Source organism: Centruroides vittatus, unplaced genomic scaffold, assembly GCF_030686945.1.
Source record: "Centruroides vittatus isolate TY-2023 unplaced genomic scaffold, ASM3068694v2 contig_2872, whole genome shotgun sequence".
In the NCBI taxonomy this organism is placed as follows: domain Eukaryota; kingdom Metazoa; phylum Arthropoda; class Arachnida; order Scorpiones; family Buthidae; genus Centruroides; species Centruroides vittatus.
This window is the reverse complement of record NW_027121824.1, coordinates 2,041-23,513: the sequence shown is the minus strand read 5'-3', so window position 1 is coordinate 23,513 and position 21,473 is coordinate 2,041. Positions and strand designations below refer to the sequence as shown.

The following is a 21,473-nucleotide window of genomic DNA, read 5'->3' as shown; positions in this document are numbered from 1 at the left end:
TAACCGATTTAAATAATTTTTTGCATACACATAGAATCCATTTCGATCTAAGTCGTGACGCAAACAGAGTTTTAAAATTTGACCTGTCACCGGAGATATACAATGTGAAATTTAAGTCTACAGGCGAGCAGAGCGAGGAGTCCGGCCCACACGAGCAGACATTATATATATAGGCCTACTAATAAATGTAATTTCATTTCACTTTCGTTTGTTTTTAACTAGCTGATTGCCAGTCATTTATTCCTTTCGTTAAAGAATTGTACCGGTAATAATTTTTATTGTTTCTATCCGAAAAAACCAACAGGATTCACAGTACGCAATATTTAGTTTGAGGGATAACAGTCATTTCTGTTAATTTCGTGTTCTGCTTTTGTTTTATATGAATATTATTTAACAAACAAAGAACGTTTGGTATCGAATGTTAAGGGAAAAGGACCTTTCGGTCTGTATGATTCTAGATTTAAAATTTGCTTTCGTGTATTTTTATCAGTAATATTGACTGGGTACAATGCGCGATTGGAAAACAATAAAATGTACTTACTGCTGTAGGACTTTCGTTGTTTTTATTTCTAAATGATGGGCTGTGGCGTTGTATCTGTACTCGCTCTTTCCAAACTTTCTGCTATTCTATACGACTTTCTTCACGTTCATCTGGTCTGGTACATTGTCAAAATCAAGTTTTTCAGCCGTTATCGATTTGAAAAATCCGTCTAGTTTTGGTACTTTTTAAATCTACTTTTCGCAATTTTGTCTTCTGAAAATCACTTAAATGTTTTTGCTTGAAACTCATTTTAAATTCCATGACATAAAATAAAAATACCAAGTTCTCTGGCATCAGAAAGTGAAAATATTCTCATATAACTATTATTAACACCACACGTTCTTCTGGAAAGCAGAAAATTGTTAAGTTTTCGGGAACTTTCTCTTCGTTCCAGTGATAGTTCGTTTCAGATCACGCAGTTGAAAATGAACGATAGTTCGAAATTCTTATAAATTGAATTCACGTGATTCTGGGCTCATCCAATTGACGAGCACTTTGTTTTCGTTATCGACTAAATGCTATTTATCAGTCAAAACCCAGCATGCTTCACTGATAAATAGCATGCCAATACATACTCAATGTGTTGGCCATATGTACGAGTTATCGATCATTCATCTAATTTTGAAAATTTCAAAACATCAGACAGAAATTGTAATTGAAAATATTATTTGTATTTAAAATAATTATTCGTGCGTTTTATTATATTTATACATTCTATAAGAAATTAACTAGAATTTTTTACTTAAAATTGTTTCACAGTCCGATAGTTGACCGATCACCTTTTATTCGAGTCAGTGTTAGATTGAAATAATCTTATTTCTGTACATATTTATAAATTCTAATATCGTGGCATAAGATATCAATGTTTTGTGCGAATGGTTTAATATTTGTTCTATTGCGGTCGAAGTTGTACATATGGTTATCATTTTACTTTACTGGGTCGAAATGCTACCGCCCTTCTGTGACCTTTGACAATCAACTGTGAAATTCCGATCGTGAGTTGGGAAGGGAGAGAGTTGGTGGTAAGTCTTTTATATGTCGTGAATCGCTCTGAATCATTGTATTCGGTTCGTTTCTTTGTTCTTATATTTGTAACCAACGTAATTAAGTGCAATAAATATACTTTACTTGAGTTTCCAACTTATTCGAGTCAACGAGCATATTTATCAACAACGTAAAGTGTTTCTCGAACTTTATTCTTTACAAAAGGGATCTGTGTGTATACCTTATTACTAATTTAAAAATGTGTTTCAGTTGCGGGGTCTGCAAGAGAGAGATTGTCTCGTCCCTTGCCTGGATGCAAAACAAGTGGAGAGACAACTTATAAAATCATAAATAAATTGGAAAGCTTTTTTGAACGAAGTTTAATATCTAAGAAATTCAATATTTATAGCTTTAAAACAAAATTTTATAGTACGGTACAAATAATCGTTAATTTCAGCAAATCGATTAATTATATTGATTGATTTCTTTTATAATCGATTGTACAAATCGAGGAACAACCCAGTATTAGGATCAGCCTACTTCTAATTGTGTGAGCGCATCCAGTCGCCCAGTCCAGCAACCAATCCCAACACTCAAGCTTTTCAAGACGAGTAATTAAATTAAACATAACTTATTGTTTTTAACTGGATTTTCATATACAAACTACAATACATTTTATCACTGTTAAAAAATATAAACATTTATTTCTGTTATCTATTCTCTGTTTAGGTAAGCATTTTTACATTGCTTATAATTTTATGATTTTTGAAATTTTTAAATGTAGTTCAATTCATCTAATATACTATCCTCGTTAGTCTTCTGTGTATCGCAACCATCCAATTGTAAACTTTAACTTGCTTCCCACTTCAACCTAAAAAAATTCAAATATCTGTTATTAAAAAAGTTTTAATAAAGAAAATTAAAATATAAATTTTAAATTAAATTAAATTATTACAGAATTATAATGCCTAATTTTAAATATCATAATTAAAATGTAAATTAATTTTTGAAAATTGTAATATAATCGTAATATAATAATATAATGTCAAAAAGGAAAACCTGCCTAAATGGAAAAAAATTCGGAACGGAGCGATTTCCTTTGTTAAATTTTAACTTAACCCAAATAAAGCGGAAAATTAAGTTCCACTTGCGGACAAATTAAAATTGCCTCCAGATATAACGCACATGAGCACGACAAACGTTCATTTTTATAGTAAAAGTGATTTGCTATATAAACGAACGTAAGTATGTGACGTTTATCTTTAAAAAAAATACAACCACCCATTTAAAACGGTAATATAAACTTCCAGTTTACAAAGGTTTTACTGTATATAAAGGTAATACTTTTTTTTTTAAATATTCTTTCTGTTCTGTGGGCACCAGAAGAGCCTTTGTATCGATCATGAGTTCGGTCAGGTCGACAATGAGAATGGCTGAGTAGCAAGCCACGGAGCAGCGCATTTAGGAAACAGGGCATTTATTTATTTCAAAAATACACGTAGTCTTACATTTAAAAAGAGATATTTTGATCCTATTCGTAAATTCATCATGAAATCAATATATATAATCAGCTGTGATATGACATATTTACAGTGGGCAAAAGAACAAATAATAACGAATATTTATTTATTGTGAAATCGTCGCAATGCTAGACTGCAATTTTTAATTTATTTAATTTAAAATATATGCTCTCCACCTAAAATTAGTAGTGTCTTGCTCTTGTTCATCATTCTTTCCCGTTAGCAAGGAGTCGTGTCGGTCATCTAACGCCTTTCAAAGGAAATTTTTTTTAAATTACGTGACTTTCGGTTTACATTGGACAGTTAATTGAAGTCTCCTGTGTCTAAGCTCTCCATATCTGGTCTTAAATTTAATTTATCTAACACCGTTCTCGAAATTAAGCAAAGACAAGCAGACAGCAGGACGACAATGGGAATTTTTAGGTCTACAATTTTTCCAAATTGCAGCCCAATAGGACACTGGCAAAATTCCAAATATCTATTCAGTTTCATACAAGATTATTTACATGCTTTCATGATTTGTACTTTCAAAAATCAGAGGTTAGCATTGACCAAAGATACTTAATCATCGATCTTCATTTAACCGCCCATTCCTACCATCGTATCGAAAAATTGACTGCGATTTCAGTTCGACCTTTTCTCCATTGTTAAAAAACATAAAATTACCGGTTCAGTCATTGATTTGCCTGGGCGCGGCCGAAAATGGAAGACCACTAGCACCTATAATCGAGACATCGTTGAAAAGGTTAGAAAAATAATGATAGTTTTCTATCTGAAGATCGAGGTGACTCCACAGTTCGAAATCGCATTCAGGAAGCTGGATTTAGGAGGTTTCACGAGGAAAAATTCTTTCTTGAGCAAGCGTACATGACGAGTCGATCGGCATTTGCAAAAAAAGCACGTCAATATGTCCGACGCTTTCTGGGAAAAAATTTTATGGTCCGACGAGTCCAAATTTAAACTTATGCTCGGACGGATGGCAGAAAGTTTGGAAAAGGCCCAGGAAAGAGTTCAAGCTGGCATGAATGCGTGATACCACGAAATATGGTGGTTGTAACGTTATGTTTTGTGGTTCCGTGGTAGCCAAGGATGTTGAGGAAGCTTGAATTTATTGAAGTATTGTCAATGTACGTTCTTAACAAAAATCTCTTTGTTTCTGCTGTAAAAGTGGACTTGGCTGATGACTTCATCTTTCAGCAGGATAACGACTCAAAGCACATTTCCGCATTGCGAAAAATTTTCTTTTTTTGTTAAAATACAAGTCAACCTTCTGGAATGGTCTTTGCAGAGTCCTGATTAAATCCCTTTGAGCATCTACGAACTGTTTTAGACAAACAGCTCAAAGACAAAAGATTTAAGAAGAAATAAGATATGAAAGAGGCGTTATTAGAGATCTAAAACAGCCTCAGTAAAAATACAACTAGAAAGTTGGTATAATCAATACCAAAGGACTGAGAACTTGTGATAAAGGCCCGGGGAGGTTCAGCAAAATATTAGAATATATCTTTATGAGTAAATAAATGTTTGTCTGCTTAAAAAGTAAAATGTTTGATTAATTTTTTTTTTGCATCTAATTTAGAAGTGATCAACATTTAACAATTCAAACTAGCTTTGATCTGCATAAGTCAATATAAGCAAACCCAACAGCTAAAATCTATCAACAAAAGTTCTATCCTATTGTATAAAAATCATGATGTTAGTTTTATGCAAATAATGATTAAACCAACTAAGCTGAGTTCATACGTGAAATTTTACCAGTGTCTGATTACTTTTCTTGCCCACTGAAAGTAGCCGATATCAATTTTTTGAGGTTGTAGTTAAAGTTTTATAAAATAAACTATCTTATAAAAATTTATATATGGGGATGCTCTAACAGATAGAGCATTCCTGTAAACCATCTCTATCTGTTAGAGCATCCCCATATATCTGTTGTAATATTAATAAATATCCTTTTCCAGAACTAACAAATGTTCAAAAATATGTTTTATCTGATTTAACATAACTTGGCTTTACTAATGAAATTCTGTGAAAAATGCAACGTACAGTATTTAAAGAACATTTGCCAATCAAATGCTTCAAAACATGTTTTATCTGGACACATTTTTGATTCTTATAATCTTTTGAGTGCTTGTTTTCGAGTTTTAATTATATTTTATATAGATTCATGTTTACAAAATTCTTTTTATTGCATAAAAACTACACGTATATTTTAAAAACCAAAAGAAAATTACTATGACTTCAGGAAGGTTTCCCTTATAGAATGCACCCGGTAATATCATCGCTGAAGGCTGAGAAGCTGGTGGTCGGCATGTCAATTGTGATCGTGAAATGGAAGTAATAACACAGTGTTCGGTGCCTATACGCACAAAAATATCCATTTCAGAAGCATAATCTAGATTTTTACCCTATAATTAAAAATAAGATAATTTATAAAAACCGGTGTAAAATATTTGTCATTTCAAAGTAATTTTCAAATTAAAACTTACAAGGATTGTTAAATAATCACTTCTAAAATTCTTTATACAGTTTTTGTCATCAAATGATAAATATGTAGGATCAGGATATATTTGGAATTTATGAAATCCAATTTTGCTACTCATATTTTTTACTTCTTCCACATTATCCATTTCAAATCCATAATCTAGTTCCAAAACTTCGTTATCCTTCACAACATAAGGTATTGAGGGACTTTCACATTCCATTTCTTTTGGTGATTTTACTGTACAGTTCTGAAATTTTAATTTTAATAGGTTGATAAAGACCATCTAAACTCTACCTTTTATATTTACTTTATGTAAAAATAATTATAATAATACAAAAAGTTTGGATAATTACTTATTACATTTTCTATTAATTTAAGTTTAGTTTTTCCCTTTGTTATTACAATAGAAAACTTACTTCTTGAAAAAGTATGTTATCAATTTCTTGTTAAAAGTATAAGTAATTGTTTAAAATACTATCTAGATTGGCAAACTAGAAAAGTTTTCATAAAAGGATATCACTAGGGATGCAATATTTGTTACATATTTAGCTGTTTTGCCAACAATTCCTTCATATTGTACTGGCATGTAATACAAATTTGATAATGTAGTACATAATCCAGACATATTGACATTATTGAATATAATTACATATACAAATTGAATGTATTGTAAAGTGTGAAGCGCGATAGGAATACACAGACACGTGAATTCAATTAAAACAAATTTAATTTCGCGATTAATAATATATACAAAAAGTTCTTTGTGGATTCCCTCAGTCCAACTTCTCTTGTTGTCCGATTGTAACAATAAAACCCGCGCGATTCTTAACTAACTTAAACCTAAAAGGATAGAAAAGTATAAAAGTAGGAAGTGAGAAGAATTGATAGGATAGTGGGGTACCCTTGTTCTCGCTGAACTCCGATTCCGGCTGGTGGTTTATTCTGCGTATCTCTGGGTTCGTCAACGTTGTAAAAATACCTTTTAGGATAATTTCTTGTCAGTGTCTTTGACTCTACGGTCCGGATCCTCACCTCACGGCTCTCTATTCGGCCCTCGTAGAATTCCGTCTCACGAGCTCGCCGTTCTCGTCCGTGCTTCCTCGTGTCCGGCCGGAGAAAAAGTGACTCTTCGATGACCCAGATTTTACTCGTCCTCCACTCGAACTCTTTGTTCCACACGACCCCCTGGTGGGTGGGGAGTGGGAAGCCCGCGTTCCCAGAAGCCAGAACAATGGACAAAGGAAATTAGAAAGAAGGGTTAAGAAGGAGAGAAAATTATTAAAACTAATTAAATCTAAAATTCATATGTACAAAAATATGGCGTACAGCCACAGTATATTAGTTAACCAGCAAATGTAAGTAGTTACATACTACACTTTTATAATATGTAACAAGATAAAATTAAATGTTTCTGTACAGATTATTTTAACAAGAAAATTATGCATTACTAATTTACCAAATAACAATTGAAAATCAAATAACATCAATAATTATAAACATTCAAAACTTACACTTCTATACTTTTCATTTTCAAAGATTAAATACATCTTTGGTGATTCGACTGCATCCAAGTTAGTGCCTTCTATATATACTGTTAAACCGCCACTGAAAAATGTAATAAATAAAAATGAAAATGAATATACTAGTTTATAAAGTTGATTTTATAAAATGAACTGATCAATAAAAATTATTTGTAAATTCTGCACATAAAACTTACAAACACAAAACAACTTGTTACACAAGCTGAGAAAATAAAATAGTATATAAAATTAATATTTTAAATTAAAATGATTTTGATGTTTTAATAACAATAATCTGTTTTAGATTCTCTGCATTAATTTTTGTTGTTATTTTACGAAATTTGAATTGTGCTCATTATTTGAAGTTTTCAGTTCATAAAAAATAGACTAAACAAATAAGGCTTAAATACATATCTTGAATATTTTCTTGCATATGTTTTAATATATAAAATTTCTAACAGGCATTGTTGATATTTTACAAACTGAAAACCTTTGAAAATATTACAGGAATTCAAATTTTGAAATTACTATATTGGATCCCAATGTGTAATGTAAACTCTGTAGACTTGTCTTTTAATGCAAGTAATCTAGTAATCTGAAAATAATGTATGATAATGTAAGAAAAATTTATAAAGACGTAGAATATTAAAATTTTTTCTATATATTTTAATATTTATAAAAACTAAACAAATTTTATTAAATAATAAATGTACATATTATTTATTTATTTTCAAATTACTTCAATTTTTGTACAAAATAGAAAAAACTCTTTACTTTTTTAAAGAATTGTTATAATTATTAAGTCTTAAACAATTTAAAAAGTAAATAAAATATTTTCTTTAAAGTCTCACCTTGGTATGCCTTTAAGAACATTTTTCTCATTATATAACTGAGACTGTACAGAAGTTATTATAGGATTGTCAACATATTGAAATTGTTGTTCAGAAATTCTAAAATCATTATCAAACTTTATTCTAACATTATCTTTTATAATGCTTTGAGAAGGTGAAGTAATGCATTCAATAACTTTTGTTTTTCTTCTACAAAAAAAAAAAAACATAGTTAATAACAATCAATTATATAATGTTTAATTACATTGTAATAATAAAAATTAGAGTAAGCAAGTGTGAAATAAATCATGCAAGACTTTCAGCATCATATTTTTAAGTGTGTTTTATTCCTACATATTATCAGGACTAGCAATAAACTGTATACTATGCTTATGATTACAAATAAAAATACAAATCTCTTAATAGAAAAAATTTCAAGATTGTTTTTGCTTTATATGTTGTGGTCTTCTTAATATGGCAGTAGTCAATAACTAAAAATACTTTATTCCATACTGCATTGCATATGAGGTTCGGATCACTTTAGTCATGGGCATCTGCATAGGGAGATCTATAGTGTATTTTGTCCATATCCATAATGAAGAATTTGCTTAAGAGAGGTTTCACTGTATCTTTAACACAATACCATTGTAAATGAAAAATATTTTCATCAGTGAAAATACAGTATACCAGTATCCATACTTTTCTGCTATATTTCAATTTGGTGAAACAATGCTGCCATAATATCATAATTAACATTCTGTTTTTAATTAATATATGTAACATTTAAAATTAAAACATTACCTTATAACATGACATGGTATATCACCTATTTCTGCTTCAACAGTTTCAGCAATATTCATATATTTTCCCCAAATAAACAGATGTGTTCCACCAGATTTAGGACCAATAGAAGGTGTAATGTTCACAATTTTTGGACTCTAAATAAATTTTTTTTAATTTTATTACATTTATCAGAATATAAATAAAAAATTTATTTCAATTTCATCAAAACATTAATTTTTTAAATTAAATGTCAAAAGTTCTTGGTAATTCTTAAAACATCGATTAAGTTTTATTGAAAAATTCTATAATTTCAAGAATTTTTACAGCAATATATTTTTATTGAAATAATTTAAATATTTAAAAAAATCATACATATTTGCCACAGGGAATCTGCCTGAGAAACCAAATTACAAAATTTTCTCAAATCCACACTAAGATTAAAAAAAGAAAAAAAATTGAAAACTTTGTTATGCCCAGTTGCTTAAAAATTATAAAATATAACAAAAACAATTTTACTTTGTTTCTATATTGTCTACTTGGACCTTGTTTATAAATAAGACTTATTATACTGGTGTATTATTATTATTATAGGATGTGAAATTAATTTAAATACAATAAAAATAAAGAAAAAAAAATGGATAAAAAAAGACAGTTATTTGAACATATTTATATTTTAAAAAAGTAATAGAATTAACGATAATTTAGGAAGAAATATTCGCCAATTATAAAACTGTTTCATTTATAGAGGTTCTAATGGGTAGAAAAGTATTTAAAAACTGAAGTAACAGTGGAAAATATAATAGAAAGAGGAAATAAGGACATGAAAAGATATGAACCGAGAAAATAGTCAAATCAGATCAGTCAGTAAAGAATTTTTAACAATTTGTACCAAAAAAATTTTTTAATAGTTTTATTATTTTATTCAGGCGTAAATTAAATGTTACGGTAAGTATGTTACCCTCTGTTTTTTGGATGCTTAACGTCGGCATTAGTGTTTGTATTAATATTGAACAGTAAAAAAAATTTAAATGATTTTATCTTATTTCGAATCTTGTCAGGTATAATATCATCATTTAAAAAGTTTTTATACAATTGTTACAAAAAAGATATACAGGTGAAAATAAAGATATTTTTAAAGTCATAATGGAGATTGCTAGAGTGTATGGGTTAAATCATAGGACTAAAAAAACGGTAGGAATAGTTGATTGGTTTGATTTGGATTGTCGTTTAATGATTAAAACTAGAAGAAACAGAGCATGGTTAGAGTTTAAGAAAAATGGTTTGGTGACTCAATGGAGAGTATTTGTTCTGTACCAAAGTCTAGTAAAGAGACTATGTTTAGAAAAGAAGGAGGAGTTTTGTAAAAAGATACAGAACACTAGGAACTTTTACAGAAATAATAGACAATTTTCGAATTTATGTAGAGGAAGTGGAAATTTATATAATTTAATTTTTTAATAACATTTTTTTAGACTAATACTCAAGTTGGCAGAACTAATTCTGTTCTGAAATAAAATATAATTGCTCTTGTCTACATTACAATAAACCTATATCTATTATCTTATTTCTCTACATGAATAGTCCTTAAATTTTTTGATCAAGAAATCACTATTATTTTGAAGTTAAATCACATCACCTGTAGAACAAGACACCAAAATATCATCAATATCATCAATACCATAATACTATAATATCTAAAGCTATTTATCTTCATTTTTATTATCACTTATTATTCTAAAACTAAATCAAGAAAATAAGGTAAGATTAAATAGCAATTGATCACATCAGGTTAATTTATCAGTCTTGATAAATTAAATTGGTAAGCTAAAACATGCTGATATGTGAGACAGTTCACAAAATCCTCGACATGAAATTCAAATATTTAAACACAGTATTGAACACGAAGTGCTTGAAGAGGATTAATACACTTTTCAAGATTGCATCATCCATAATAATAATTTACATATGACAAATTCATATAGGACTGATGATAAAAATATCAATCTCATTGAAAAGCAATCAGAGGCCAGTAATAAAACCATAGCCTACCAAGAAAAACATTTCCTATCCGCCTCTTGGATTCGATTAAACCTCAACTTTCCAAAGTTAGTCTTTAGTTCTTCAGGAGTAATGTTATCTTCACTGGATCGTATATCTATCTCGGGCTGCTTCATGCTGAACCCATAAGTTTAAGCATAATGAGTTCAAATTTGAATTTAACACATATGAACACAGTCCACCCGTGGCCGAGTAAGTAGATAAAACAACTGAATACTGATAGTTGGTCGTAGGTTCGCACCTAACCGACGGGCTGGCCACATGGAGTATTTAATATTTTTCTTCGTGTCTGACATCTAAATAGAGGGCTGTTTGTGAAGAAATACCAACATATTAATGTTATTACTGAAGACAAACAGTTTTGTTCAACATATTGTGAACACATACTGATGAGTATTGAGAAGAGTTCTCTACAGTCCACATTATTTACATGATATATAAAGATTTTTTCAGACAAAATTACAATAGTTTTTATATTAAAAGTTTTAGAGTAATTCCTATTATTGTTTTCTTTGGCATTCATTTTAAAAAATAAATTTTTTTAGTACAGTCAAACCTGTTTTTGTGCGGTCTTTTTCTGTGCGAGTTTTATTTGTGCGACTTGTTTTGTGCGATTTTTTTTATTTGTGCGATTTGTTTTGTGCGATTTTTTTGTGCGGTATATGAAAATTTCAAACAAATTGGAACATAATTGACTCCTGTAAAAGTTTTAAAACTCTATTATATATCTGATGTTTTCTATGACATCAGCAGGTTTTTTCATTTTTTATTCAGTAAAATGTTTTTCTCATACGTTTTTTTCGGTCCCCTCTTATTTTAATAGCATAAAAATCATACATATTGTTATATTTGAACAGATGCGGTAAGTTAGCTCCCCTCTGGCTTTAGACTGCGGGTGTGAAATTTCACACCTTGTTAAATGAAATAACACTTCCTGCAGCTATATTTATCAAATAAAATGATTTTTTAACGATTATTTTTAACTTTTTAATGTTAGATTCGTATTTAAGTGGAATTAATTAATTAATATAAAAAAAAATTCTTAGAGGATTTTTTTCCCATTAGGGATTGCAGAAAAAGGCCCAAGGAGTTAAAAAAGCAATTCCTAGTTATTTCGTACGAGGCCGGATGGCCGAGCGGTAAAGGTGGCAGCCTACCGCTCTGGGGGACCCGGGTTCGAATCCCGACGGGTCGAAAAATCCCCAGGAATTTTTCGGGGGGTGGTCCGTCCGGATATGTCGGGCCCCGTCCCTCACCACCCGGTCGCCCCATTGTGGGCCTGGCCGAACCCATAATGGCTTGCAAAATTAGGCCCTCTTAGTGCCCACAGGGCGGAAAGAGTTAAAAAAAAAAAAAAAAGTTATTTCGTACGGTTTTGAGTTATTTTCTAAGTGAGACTTTTTTATGCGGTCCTTATTCACCGCATAAAAAAATATTTTTTTAATTGTGTTGCGAAAATTATTTTTTATTGCCACTGTTGAAGTTTCGTGCGATTTTTTTTATGCGTTTTCTTTTATGCGGTCCCTATCCACCGCATAAAAACAGGTTTGACTGTATTTAAAGCCACTATAAAAATTCCAATTACCTCGTATAATGTTTTTTGGACTAAATTAACAATAAGATTCTGAATTTCACCTCCTCCATTTGGGATTCTGGACCACTAAATAGTATAACCTTCAATTTATTTTTTAATTTTGAAATCTTTTTGTTTAATTTGACTATGCTTTTCTAGAGATATAAAATCAGACATGAAAATTTTAAATTTTCTAAATTCAGGTTTCTAATTTTTAAATAATTACACACGTGCATACTAATGTGATAAAAGTTTACCAATATTTTTATCCATTGCTATTTGCAGTTGAGAAAAAATTTGGCACTAATCGGTTTCTTAAAAAGATTCCCTGTGGGAAATATGTAAGGCCTTTTTATTAAGTAATTAAAATAATACTTACAATAGCACTGCAATCATACTTGGTTAAACCACTTTCTTTATTTTGTATTTTAAAAATTATATTATCTGATATGTGTTCATCATGATGATCAACTCTTAATTTCTCATTCTGACAAGCAATTCTGACACGAAAAATACATTTATGTATTAAAATATTTTATATATAAGGAATAATGAAAGATGAATATAAAAATAGTAATAAAAAATTACATCGTTCTTTTTTCGTGTAGACCCTTGTGAAATGTACAGTTTGCAATTATTTTTCCATCATTTTGTAAAATCTTTATACCATTACTACTAATATCCGAAAATGTAAGTCCTAAATTAATTCCTGTGACTATAATGTTTTCACCATTTTCCCAAGGTCCTGATGGTATGAACTAGAAATGTTTACATTTTCAAATTTTTTATGTTAAAATTGTTTTTAAAAAATTAAATAAAACTTTTAATACCTTTTGACGTTTAGGACATTTCTCGTAATCATCCAAAGACAGCAAAGAACTATTACATTGTTCACGAATGTGACAAGATCCTAAACCATCCGAACACCAACCACACTTATATTTAGACTCTAATTGTAGACATGATCTACAGTTTGTTGCAAGTTTTTCACATTTGTATATTATCACTTAAAATAAATAAAATTAATATGTTGAATATTTAGGATAAACAAAGAAAAAAATAGAATATATACAGTGGTCTCAGCATTTGTTTGAAGAAATATATAAGAATTTTCATATGACAATATAGGAGAAATACTGAAAACAGAGGACGTTGTAGATTATGGATTACTTTCAAAGAATTTAACAAGATTGCTTCTTACATGATGCAATTTTATTAGTATCTTCGTTTTTAGAATTATTTTATTTTACATTGCCAGATAAGTAAATAATTAACATAATAAAAAATATTCATTAACTTATTTTTCATAGTTAACTTTTCTCATTATTCCAAGAGACTTCAGTTTCTATATCTCATTCTAACAGTATCAAAAATCGTTACGTCAAAAGTTAGATATGGTAGGCTAAGGCTTCCCCTGACTACTGTTTTTTGAATAGAATAAAGTGACATTAATTTGACATTGGTCATAAACCGCTAAAATCCACAACTACGGTGTACGTATAGCTTGTTCTTAAACAGCACATTAAGCCTCATCAAAAGATAAATGTCAGTATCTATTGGAGAACTTTTGGTATGTTTAGGAAGAATTGGGTCATATCACTGTTACACTTTTATTTAGCGAAATTTCTGAAGTCTCTGAAAAAGATGAGCGATTAATATTAATTCAAATTAATCCCAGTAATATTTGGAAGCAGTGACAGAATAAAAAAATTGCCAAAATATTTTCTAAGTTATGTACAGTACAGTATATCGAAATTATTCCATAGGTAGGCTTTCAAAAAGTTTATGACAAATGGTAAATTTATAAAAAATGTAATATATTCAAAACAATATGTAACAAATATATAACAGTTCAGACCACTGTACTATACACACACACACACACACACACACACACATATATATATATTTATATACGTGGTACGATCCAAAAGTTCGGGGAATGCAGTAATCTACGACAACAAAAGCATGTATTTGAGGTTATAACGTATGAAATGGATTCTACCAAACCACCTCTACGTGTTCAGGTTAATTTCACCCATGTCATGTGATTAAACCGCGAGCGCTGCTGTTTTTTCCCGGAGATAGTTACCTTTGTCCTGCGACATAATCAAAGTGGAGTTTCAAGAACAACCTTCAACATTTCGACTTCACCGTGACCTTTCACCGTAGAATCACCGTACACCTTTCTTAGCAATTTTAAAATCTCCGTTGGTGTTTTACCTAAACGCTGACAAAATTTAATGTTGGAGGTTGTTCTTGAAACTCCACTTTGATTACGTCGCAGGACAAAGGTAACTATCTCCGGAAAAAAACAGCAGCGCTCGCGGTTTAATCACATGACATGGGTGAAATTAACCTGAACACGTAAAGGTGGTTTGGTAGAATCCATTTCATACGCTGTAACTTCAAATACATGCTTTTGTTGTTGTAGATTACTGCATTCCTCGAACTTTTGGATCGTACCACGTATATATATATACACATACTTACCATGAATATTCTTTGGATTATCTAAAGATTTTGAATTATCCCATATAACATCAAATGAGGCAGTCACATTTCCTGATTGTATTTCGTGAGAAAACTATATATTGTTAAAGTTTCAAATAATTATTGCATTTTAAAATTAAATTGATTCTTATAAAAAATATAACTTTTTGAGTTTTATAAATACGTTTACCGTTATCTGATCACAATATATGGTATCACCAAGCATTTCAGCATTGGCTTGGTAAATCCGTCCTTCAATTTTAATGCGGCAGACAAATCTAGTTTGCGCAATAAGTTGCTACAAAAAAGTTGTACTTAATTGAACATAAGTGTGGATAAAGCACGGTAAGCCTAATACTGTCAAATTAATTATACCATTATATTTTTTACTTTGACTTGAATTCTCTTCTTTTGTCCATGAGGTACTAATATTGAAGATGAACCTCCATTTATTATGTCAATCCGAGGACAAAACTCAGGACCTGATCGTAAACTTGGACCTAAATTCTAAAGATTATGTTTAATATATAAATGGCACTATATTAAAATGAATTTATATAAATTTAATAAAATATATTTTCTGTTACATTTCTTATCTTATAAGAAAAAAAACACTTACAGAAATCCCAGTTATAAGTATGTCATTACGACAGTATTCATCAGTATTATGTGTACATCGATGACCTTCAATACACCAACTACATGGAAATGGACTTGAAACACATTGCGTGCAGCTAAAATAAATGCATAAAAGTGAATATTTTAAATAACGTAATTAAAAGTAGATTTTAGAAAGTTTCATTATTTAAAATAAATAAATCAAATTTCTTTTTAATTGAGATAATTGAGATTTCGATAAGAAATTCTTATCGAAAATGGCTGGTGATCTTAATTAAAGCACTCCTATTCCGAAGTTAGAGGCAATATTTAGCAGTCCAAATGCAAACAAATGTGGTATTCTGTCAGTTCAGAACATGCGGAAGACATTTTAGTTAAAAAAAATATTAGTACCAAAATTCACCATTATATTATTTTTGGCATTGTAACACAAACATTTTTATCTATACACCCACTCATGCTAGTGACCTAGAGCCTATTGCTCAATGTTGTACTCATTCTAAAGTATAAACCCTGAAGTTGATGAACAGTGCGTTCAACGACTAACCGTAATTGATTCTCTGATGCTTCTCACATACAGTATAATACTGTCTTTCAAGGCTGCCAAATTTGCAGTATGCAGTATGTCATTGATATACCCGAGTTTTAAATGTCCTCAGAAATGAAACTGCCTTTTTGTTGCTTGCAGAGCAAAAAGTGTCGATGAGGTGAGTTTTCGCACGTCCTAAAATGCCATATTACTAAATTCGGTTACATTTAGACTGCTAAATATCTCCCTTGAGAGCGTTGAATAGGGTATTTTAGATAGAATCACCCGATTTTTTAAACTTATTTAAAATTACTTTATTGTAAATTTTTAAACCAAAATAAATATTTTAACTGAAAATTTTAGAATACTTACGAAGTATATGTCATACAGTCAAAGAAGGTAAAATTTGTTGATGTATATTTGATTTGTTTTTCATCTAAGATATACAGCCTAGATCTGAGATTATCTATAAATGTTGTTATGAATCAGTTAAACTATTCTATCGTATCATAAAGAAATAAAGACCATATTTCTGTAATATTACAGTTAGAGCATCGATTATCCGACTTAATTGGGGACTGGGGTTGGTCGGATAACTGAAAAGTCAGATAACCGATAAGTATGAAAAAATATATTATTAGTATAGTGTATTAGGCCTGGTTTAAATACTAGCCTCCCTTTCATGGTCGAGCCAGTGCTGCCAGCTAAAACATACAAAAATTTAACAAAAATAATATTAAAGTAGCCAAATATTGTAGCGCCACATCACTAGCGGTCATTTGAATTTGCCGACTAGAACGCGGTCGGTTAACCGATAAGTCGGTTAATCGGGGGTCGGATAATCGATGCTCTACTGTATTATTCTTTTAACAAAATTAAAATATAGCTTATATACTGGTAATATTATTTATTTTTCAAAGACATTCATTACTATTTTTACTATGATGCATTTTTTCCCTATTTATAAATAACTAGCAGACCCGACCACGCATTGTTGTGGCTCAAAATGTATCTATTATAGATGTATAACACTTCCCCCGTGGGGGGAATTTCAAAAAATCCCTTCTTAGTGTACATTCTCTTGATGTACCCTATTAAAACGCAATCAAACACCCATCTAAAATAGTATAATAAAAGTTGAGTTCTTCACAGTAAGCCTTAATCCTGTGTCTCTCCCTCACACGGAAATATCGAAAAAGCCCTTTTTAATGTATATGTTATGGACAAAGTGATTAATACAGGCATTATGAATAATGAGCAGCAAAATCGGGCACTGTAATAAATTTCAATAATTTATCAAATTGACCAGTCATTATGAATACTGCTAAGATATCTAGTCAGGCAAAGTGATGTTAATAAATTGAGGAGTGATCATACGACATATGCTTGCCAATCAGCACTCAATTGCGCGTACGTATTGCGTTTAGTATTGAATTTGGCGGCAGTCGCGACTGTTTGTACTCTCAACAGATTCCTCCCAGAGGGGAGCCACCGGCAGGCTGCCGATTGTTTAACATCACTAGTTATTTATTCACGGTAGTTCTTGAACACACGTATCAATAACCAGTCTGTATCAATATCTAGTGACATTAAACAATCAGCTGCCTGCCGGCGGCTCCCCTCCGGGAGAAATCCATTGAGAGCACAAACAGTCGCGACCACTGTCAAGATGGTGCACATCGGTAAAATTTTGCCATTTACTTAATATAGTTAATAGTACTTAGGTTTAAAAGATTACATGTTGTTTTTAAAATACTTTGAAATAATTCACAAAAATAAATATTTCTAAATGAAATAAGTGGAGGTTTTTCAATCAAATTTTAAATTTGGTACTAAACACGATATGCACACGCAACTGAGTGCCGATTAGCTAGCGTATGTCGGATGATCATTCCTCAACTTATTATCATCACTTTGCTCGACTAGGTGATAGCAGTATTCATAATGACCGGTCAATTTGATAGATTAATCAATATTTATTACTCTGCTCGCCCTTTTTGGTCATTATTCATAATGACCGGGCATTATGAATAATGCCCGATTAATCACTTTGTCCATAACATATATTCTGTTGACGTAACCTATTAAAACGCAATCAAAAATGCAAAAAACCGCATGTAAAATAGTATAATAGAAGCCGAGTTCTTCACGGTAAGCCTTAATCCTGTCCATCTCCCCCAGTGGGGGGAATTTCGACATGTATATTATATAAAAACACGTGCGTATTCGAATGCAACATTGTGTCAAAATTTCAAAAGAATCTGTAGGAACAGACGAACATTTTATTTTAATTATATAGATAGATAGAAAATGATCTGCTTTAGTCCATTCTCACAGAAAAGCAAACTTAGGTCGTCGAAGTTAGCGCCATCTGTTGGACATAAAAGCCTTAATCCATATATAAAGATATTTTTGGAAGGGGGAAATGGTGGTCTTCAAATATGCCAGAAACCTTCGTGGAAGTGTATTAAACAACTTCCCAAAGTTTCATGGCAATCGGATAAATGGTGTAGTAATGCATGAAGGACAAACAGACACACAGCAGACATACATTCGTTTTTATATACAGGGTGTTTTTTTTAACTGACGGTACTCAGAGACATCTGTAGAGCAATCTAACAGCCGGACTGTCGCCAAATTTGGGAGAGTGACTAAGGACGACTGGAAAAGAGATTCCACAAAGAAAATAGTAGTACCCAAATTTGCCGGTAGGGGTGGATTTGGTGCTGTTGTAGCAAAACAGCTAAGAATTTGTTGAAGGTTCACAGACTGCACTTGTTGAAGGTTCACAGGGGACCATTGCTGGTAGTTAGCAGCGCCTGGGGAGTGGCACGACAATTGGAAATGATGCCTTCGACGGTATGGCAAGTTCTAAGAAAAGTTCTCAAGTTCTATCCATACAAGATAAGCCACCTGCAAGAATTAAAACCAAACGACCATGCTACACGGTTGACATTTGCTCTGACATTTCTTGCTGTTTCACTGCAACAGTGCCAAATTCACCCCTACCGGCAAATTTGGGTACTACTTTTTTCTTTGCGGAATCTCTTTCCCATGTCGTCCTTAGTCACTCTCCCAAATTTGGCGACAGTCCGGCTGTTAGATTGTTCTACAGATGTCTCTGAGTACCATCAGTTTAAAAAAAACACCCTGTATAAGATTAGAACGAATAATCCATACAGAAAATAAAAAATACTTTCTGTAATGTTTTTCAATTTTAAAATTTATTGTATGTAAAGATGGTCAATTAACTACAAATGTAACTTACTAAAAATACATAGTTAACTATTCTCAACATAGTTAACTACTAGTTACAATTCTAATTACTATCCCAATTTAGTAATTCAACTACTAGATAACTTCAGTAAAACCTGTGTAAACCGAACTCGCACTATACCGAATAATCTTTCCAGTTTGGCAGGTTTCCGTTTTAAATAGGTTTTTTAACACAGAAAATCGCTGTGTTCCGAAGAATTCTTTCCTTTTTGAACAGGTTATACTGTACAGTACATGTTTAGTTTCCACTACTTTTAACTCATTATAATGGTAGCAATTAGGAATGAAAACAAAGACTGCTGGAAAAGTCCAACAACAACATTGCCAGCTTTTTAAATTAGTTGGCAAGAATTTTCAAGTTAAATTGGGAATTTAGGAAACAAAAATGTTAGTTTGAGTGTGTTATACAGCTAGCGGCATGTAAAAAAACATGTATTTTTACAATAAAACACTACCCTCGCCAGTAGTGGTGTAGTGGAACATCTGTTTTCCCTGTCGAGATAAACTTAAACACAACGTTAGATTAAAAAAAAAAATTGGAAAAATTTGTATTTCGAGACTTCAGTTTAAAAAGATTTAAGTGTTTAATGATAATTTAACACTTTTAATACTCTATTTTTGTGTAGTTTAAATGTAGTTAACTAGTAGTAAAATTATACACAGTCTTTATAAGTAGTTAACTACTCTTTATGTAATTAGTGCTCATCATTAATGGTATTCTCTCTCTCGCTGCGTGCCACATCAGAAATTCTGACGTTGGCGAGCACCTGGCGCTGGTTAATAAGTGGTTAGTTAAGGCAACAAGGTATATCCTGGGGAAGTTACAACCAGAGTGTTTCCCCATTACCTTCTCTGGGGCGCAATGTTACGCAAGGGGAAATGCCTTCCGGGAGGTCTTGTAAAGGAAACTGTGTTACAAACGTGGAGAAAACTCGGAAAACTCCAACGTAGCCAGCCTGTCCGAGCACGGCGCGAACCGCACGACCGAACTCCCAGCGTTTAGCGACGGAACCGTTCGACCATTGGTGGGCCCGTTAATGGTATTAAAATATACATAAATATTTAATTAAAAATATTTAATTTTAATTTAAATAATTATAAAAATAATTAATTTTCCACATTTATTTTATTTATAAATTAATTAAATAAATCAAAGATAATAATTTTGTAACTTACGATGACCAGATGGAATAGGCGGAAGACACCATACGTTTGGAGTTGCACAGGTAACACCAGAAGCTGTTCTTGTAGCATTTGTTATTAAAGTTTGCTCTATAAATTTGAATGCACAAAATAATTTATCTTCTGACATGGGAAGATTATTAATTGTTAGAGCAAGCTGAAAAAAATGTTAATTTTATTTATTCAGAACTTCTTTCTATAATGGCAATATCAATTAAAACAATTTGAAAATCTCATGCTTATTACAAGGTAATGCTGTAAAATTCAAACATTTTTAAATACATTATTGCTACTGTATTTCATAATCATGCAATATCAGAATACAACTGAACTTGAATACATCTTGAACAATTTATCTAGTAATTTAGAAAAAATTCTCAGTTGTATTTATTATATTTATGTTTCAATAATAATTTAATATTTTATTGATATTTTTGTTACAAAAGGAATCAAGAATTACACAAACAGCATTCTGAAAACATAGATTAGTTTTTTTACACAATTACACTGAAAAATAATATAAAACTGAAATTAATCTTACTTTTTAAAAGCAATTACTACTTACCGTTCGAGCAGTTGTACTTTGGATATATTTTGGCTGAATTTTGGTTATTGTTATACATTTGTCATGTTTATAGGATAGCCAATCAATTGTTTCTTGAGAAATACCAGCACATTCTTCACATAAACTGCATCTTTAAAAGTTAATTTTGAAATTTTAAATATAATCCAATTAAAATTTAATTTAATTATACTATATCAACTAAACTAAAATAATTATATCTAATAAAATAATCGTTGATTTTATATATGTGCATATATATTTGTGAAATTTTGAGCATTAAAAATGGCTTAAATTAACTTTTTACTAATAATTTTCGATTATTTGTATTAATTGTAAATGTAATAAACTAATATAAATAAATGCAAAATACTCCTGGATCTGTCCTTGTATTTGAATGTGTCTGAGCCCATTGTTCTATTTCAGCAAATGCCTAAAGTTGTTCTTACAGGCACCGTTAGTAAACCATTCTTCTCATCTTTTAAGCTGTATTCCATAATTATTTTTATTTCATATGATCTA

At 30.9% G+C, this 21,473-nt stretch overlaps 1 protein-coding gene across 1 annotated transcript; it reads right to left on the bottom strand.

Annotated features, from left to right (window-relative positions):
- Positions 1 to 2,198: 2,198 nt before the first annotated feature.
- On the bottom strand, positions 2,199 to 21,084 carry LOC136972240 (plexin-A1-like; the record flags this gene model as incomplete). The annotated part of the gene is made up of 16 exons (XM_067266794.1): positions 2,199 to 2,396; positions 5,277 to 5,450; positions 5,532 to 5,774; positions 7,039 to 7,132; positions 7,899 to 8,087; positions 8,679 to 8,815; positions 12,671 to 12,791; positions 12,880 to 13,049; positions 13,122 to 13,297; positions 14,785 to 14,878; positions 14,975 to 15,082; positions 15,160 to 15,291; positions 15,404 to 15,518; positions 16,304 to 16,397; positions 20,384 to 20,546; positions 20,955 to 21,084. Coding segments are annotated over 16 exons (2,200 nt in total), but the record flags the coding sequence as incomplete, so codon positions are not given.
- Positions 21,085 to 21,473: the final 389 nt, after the last annotated feature.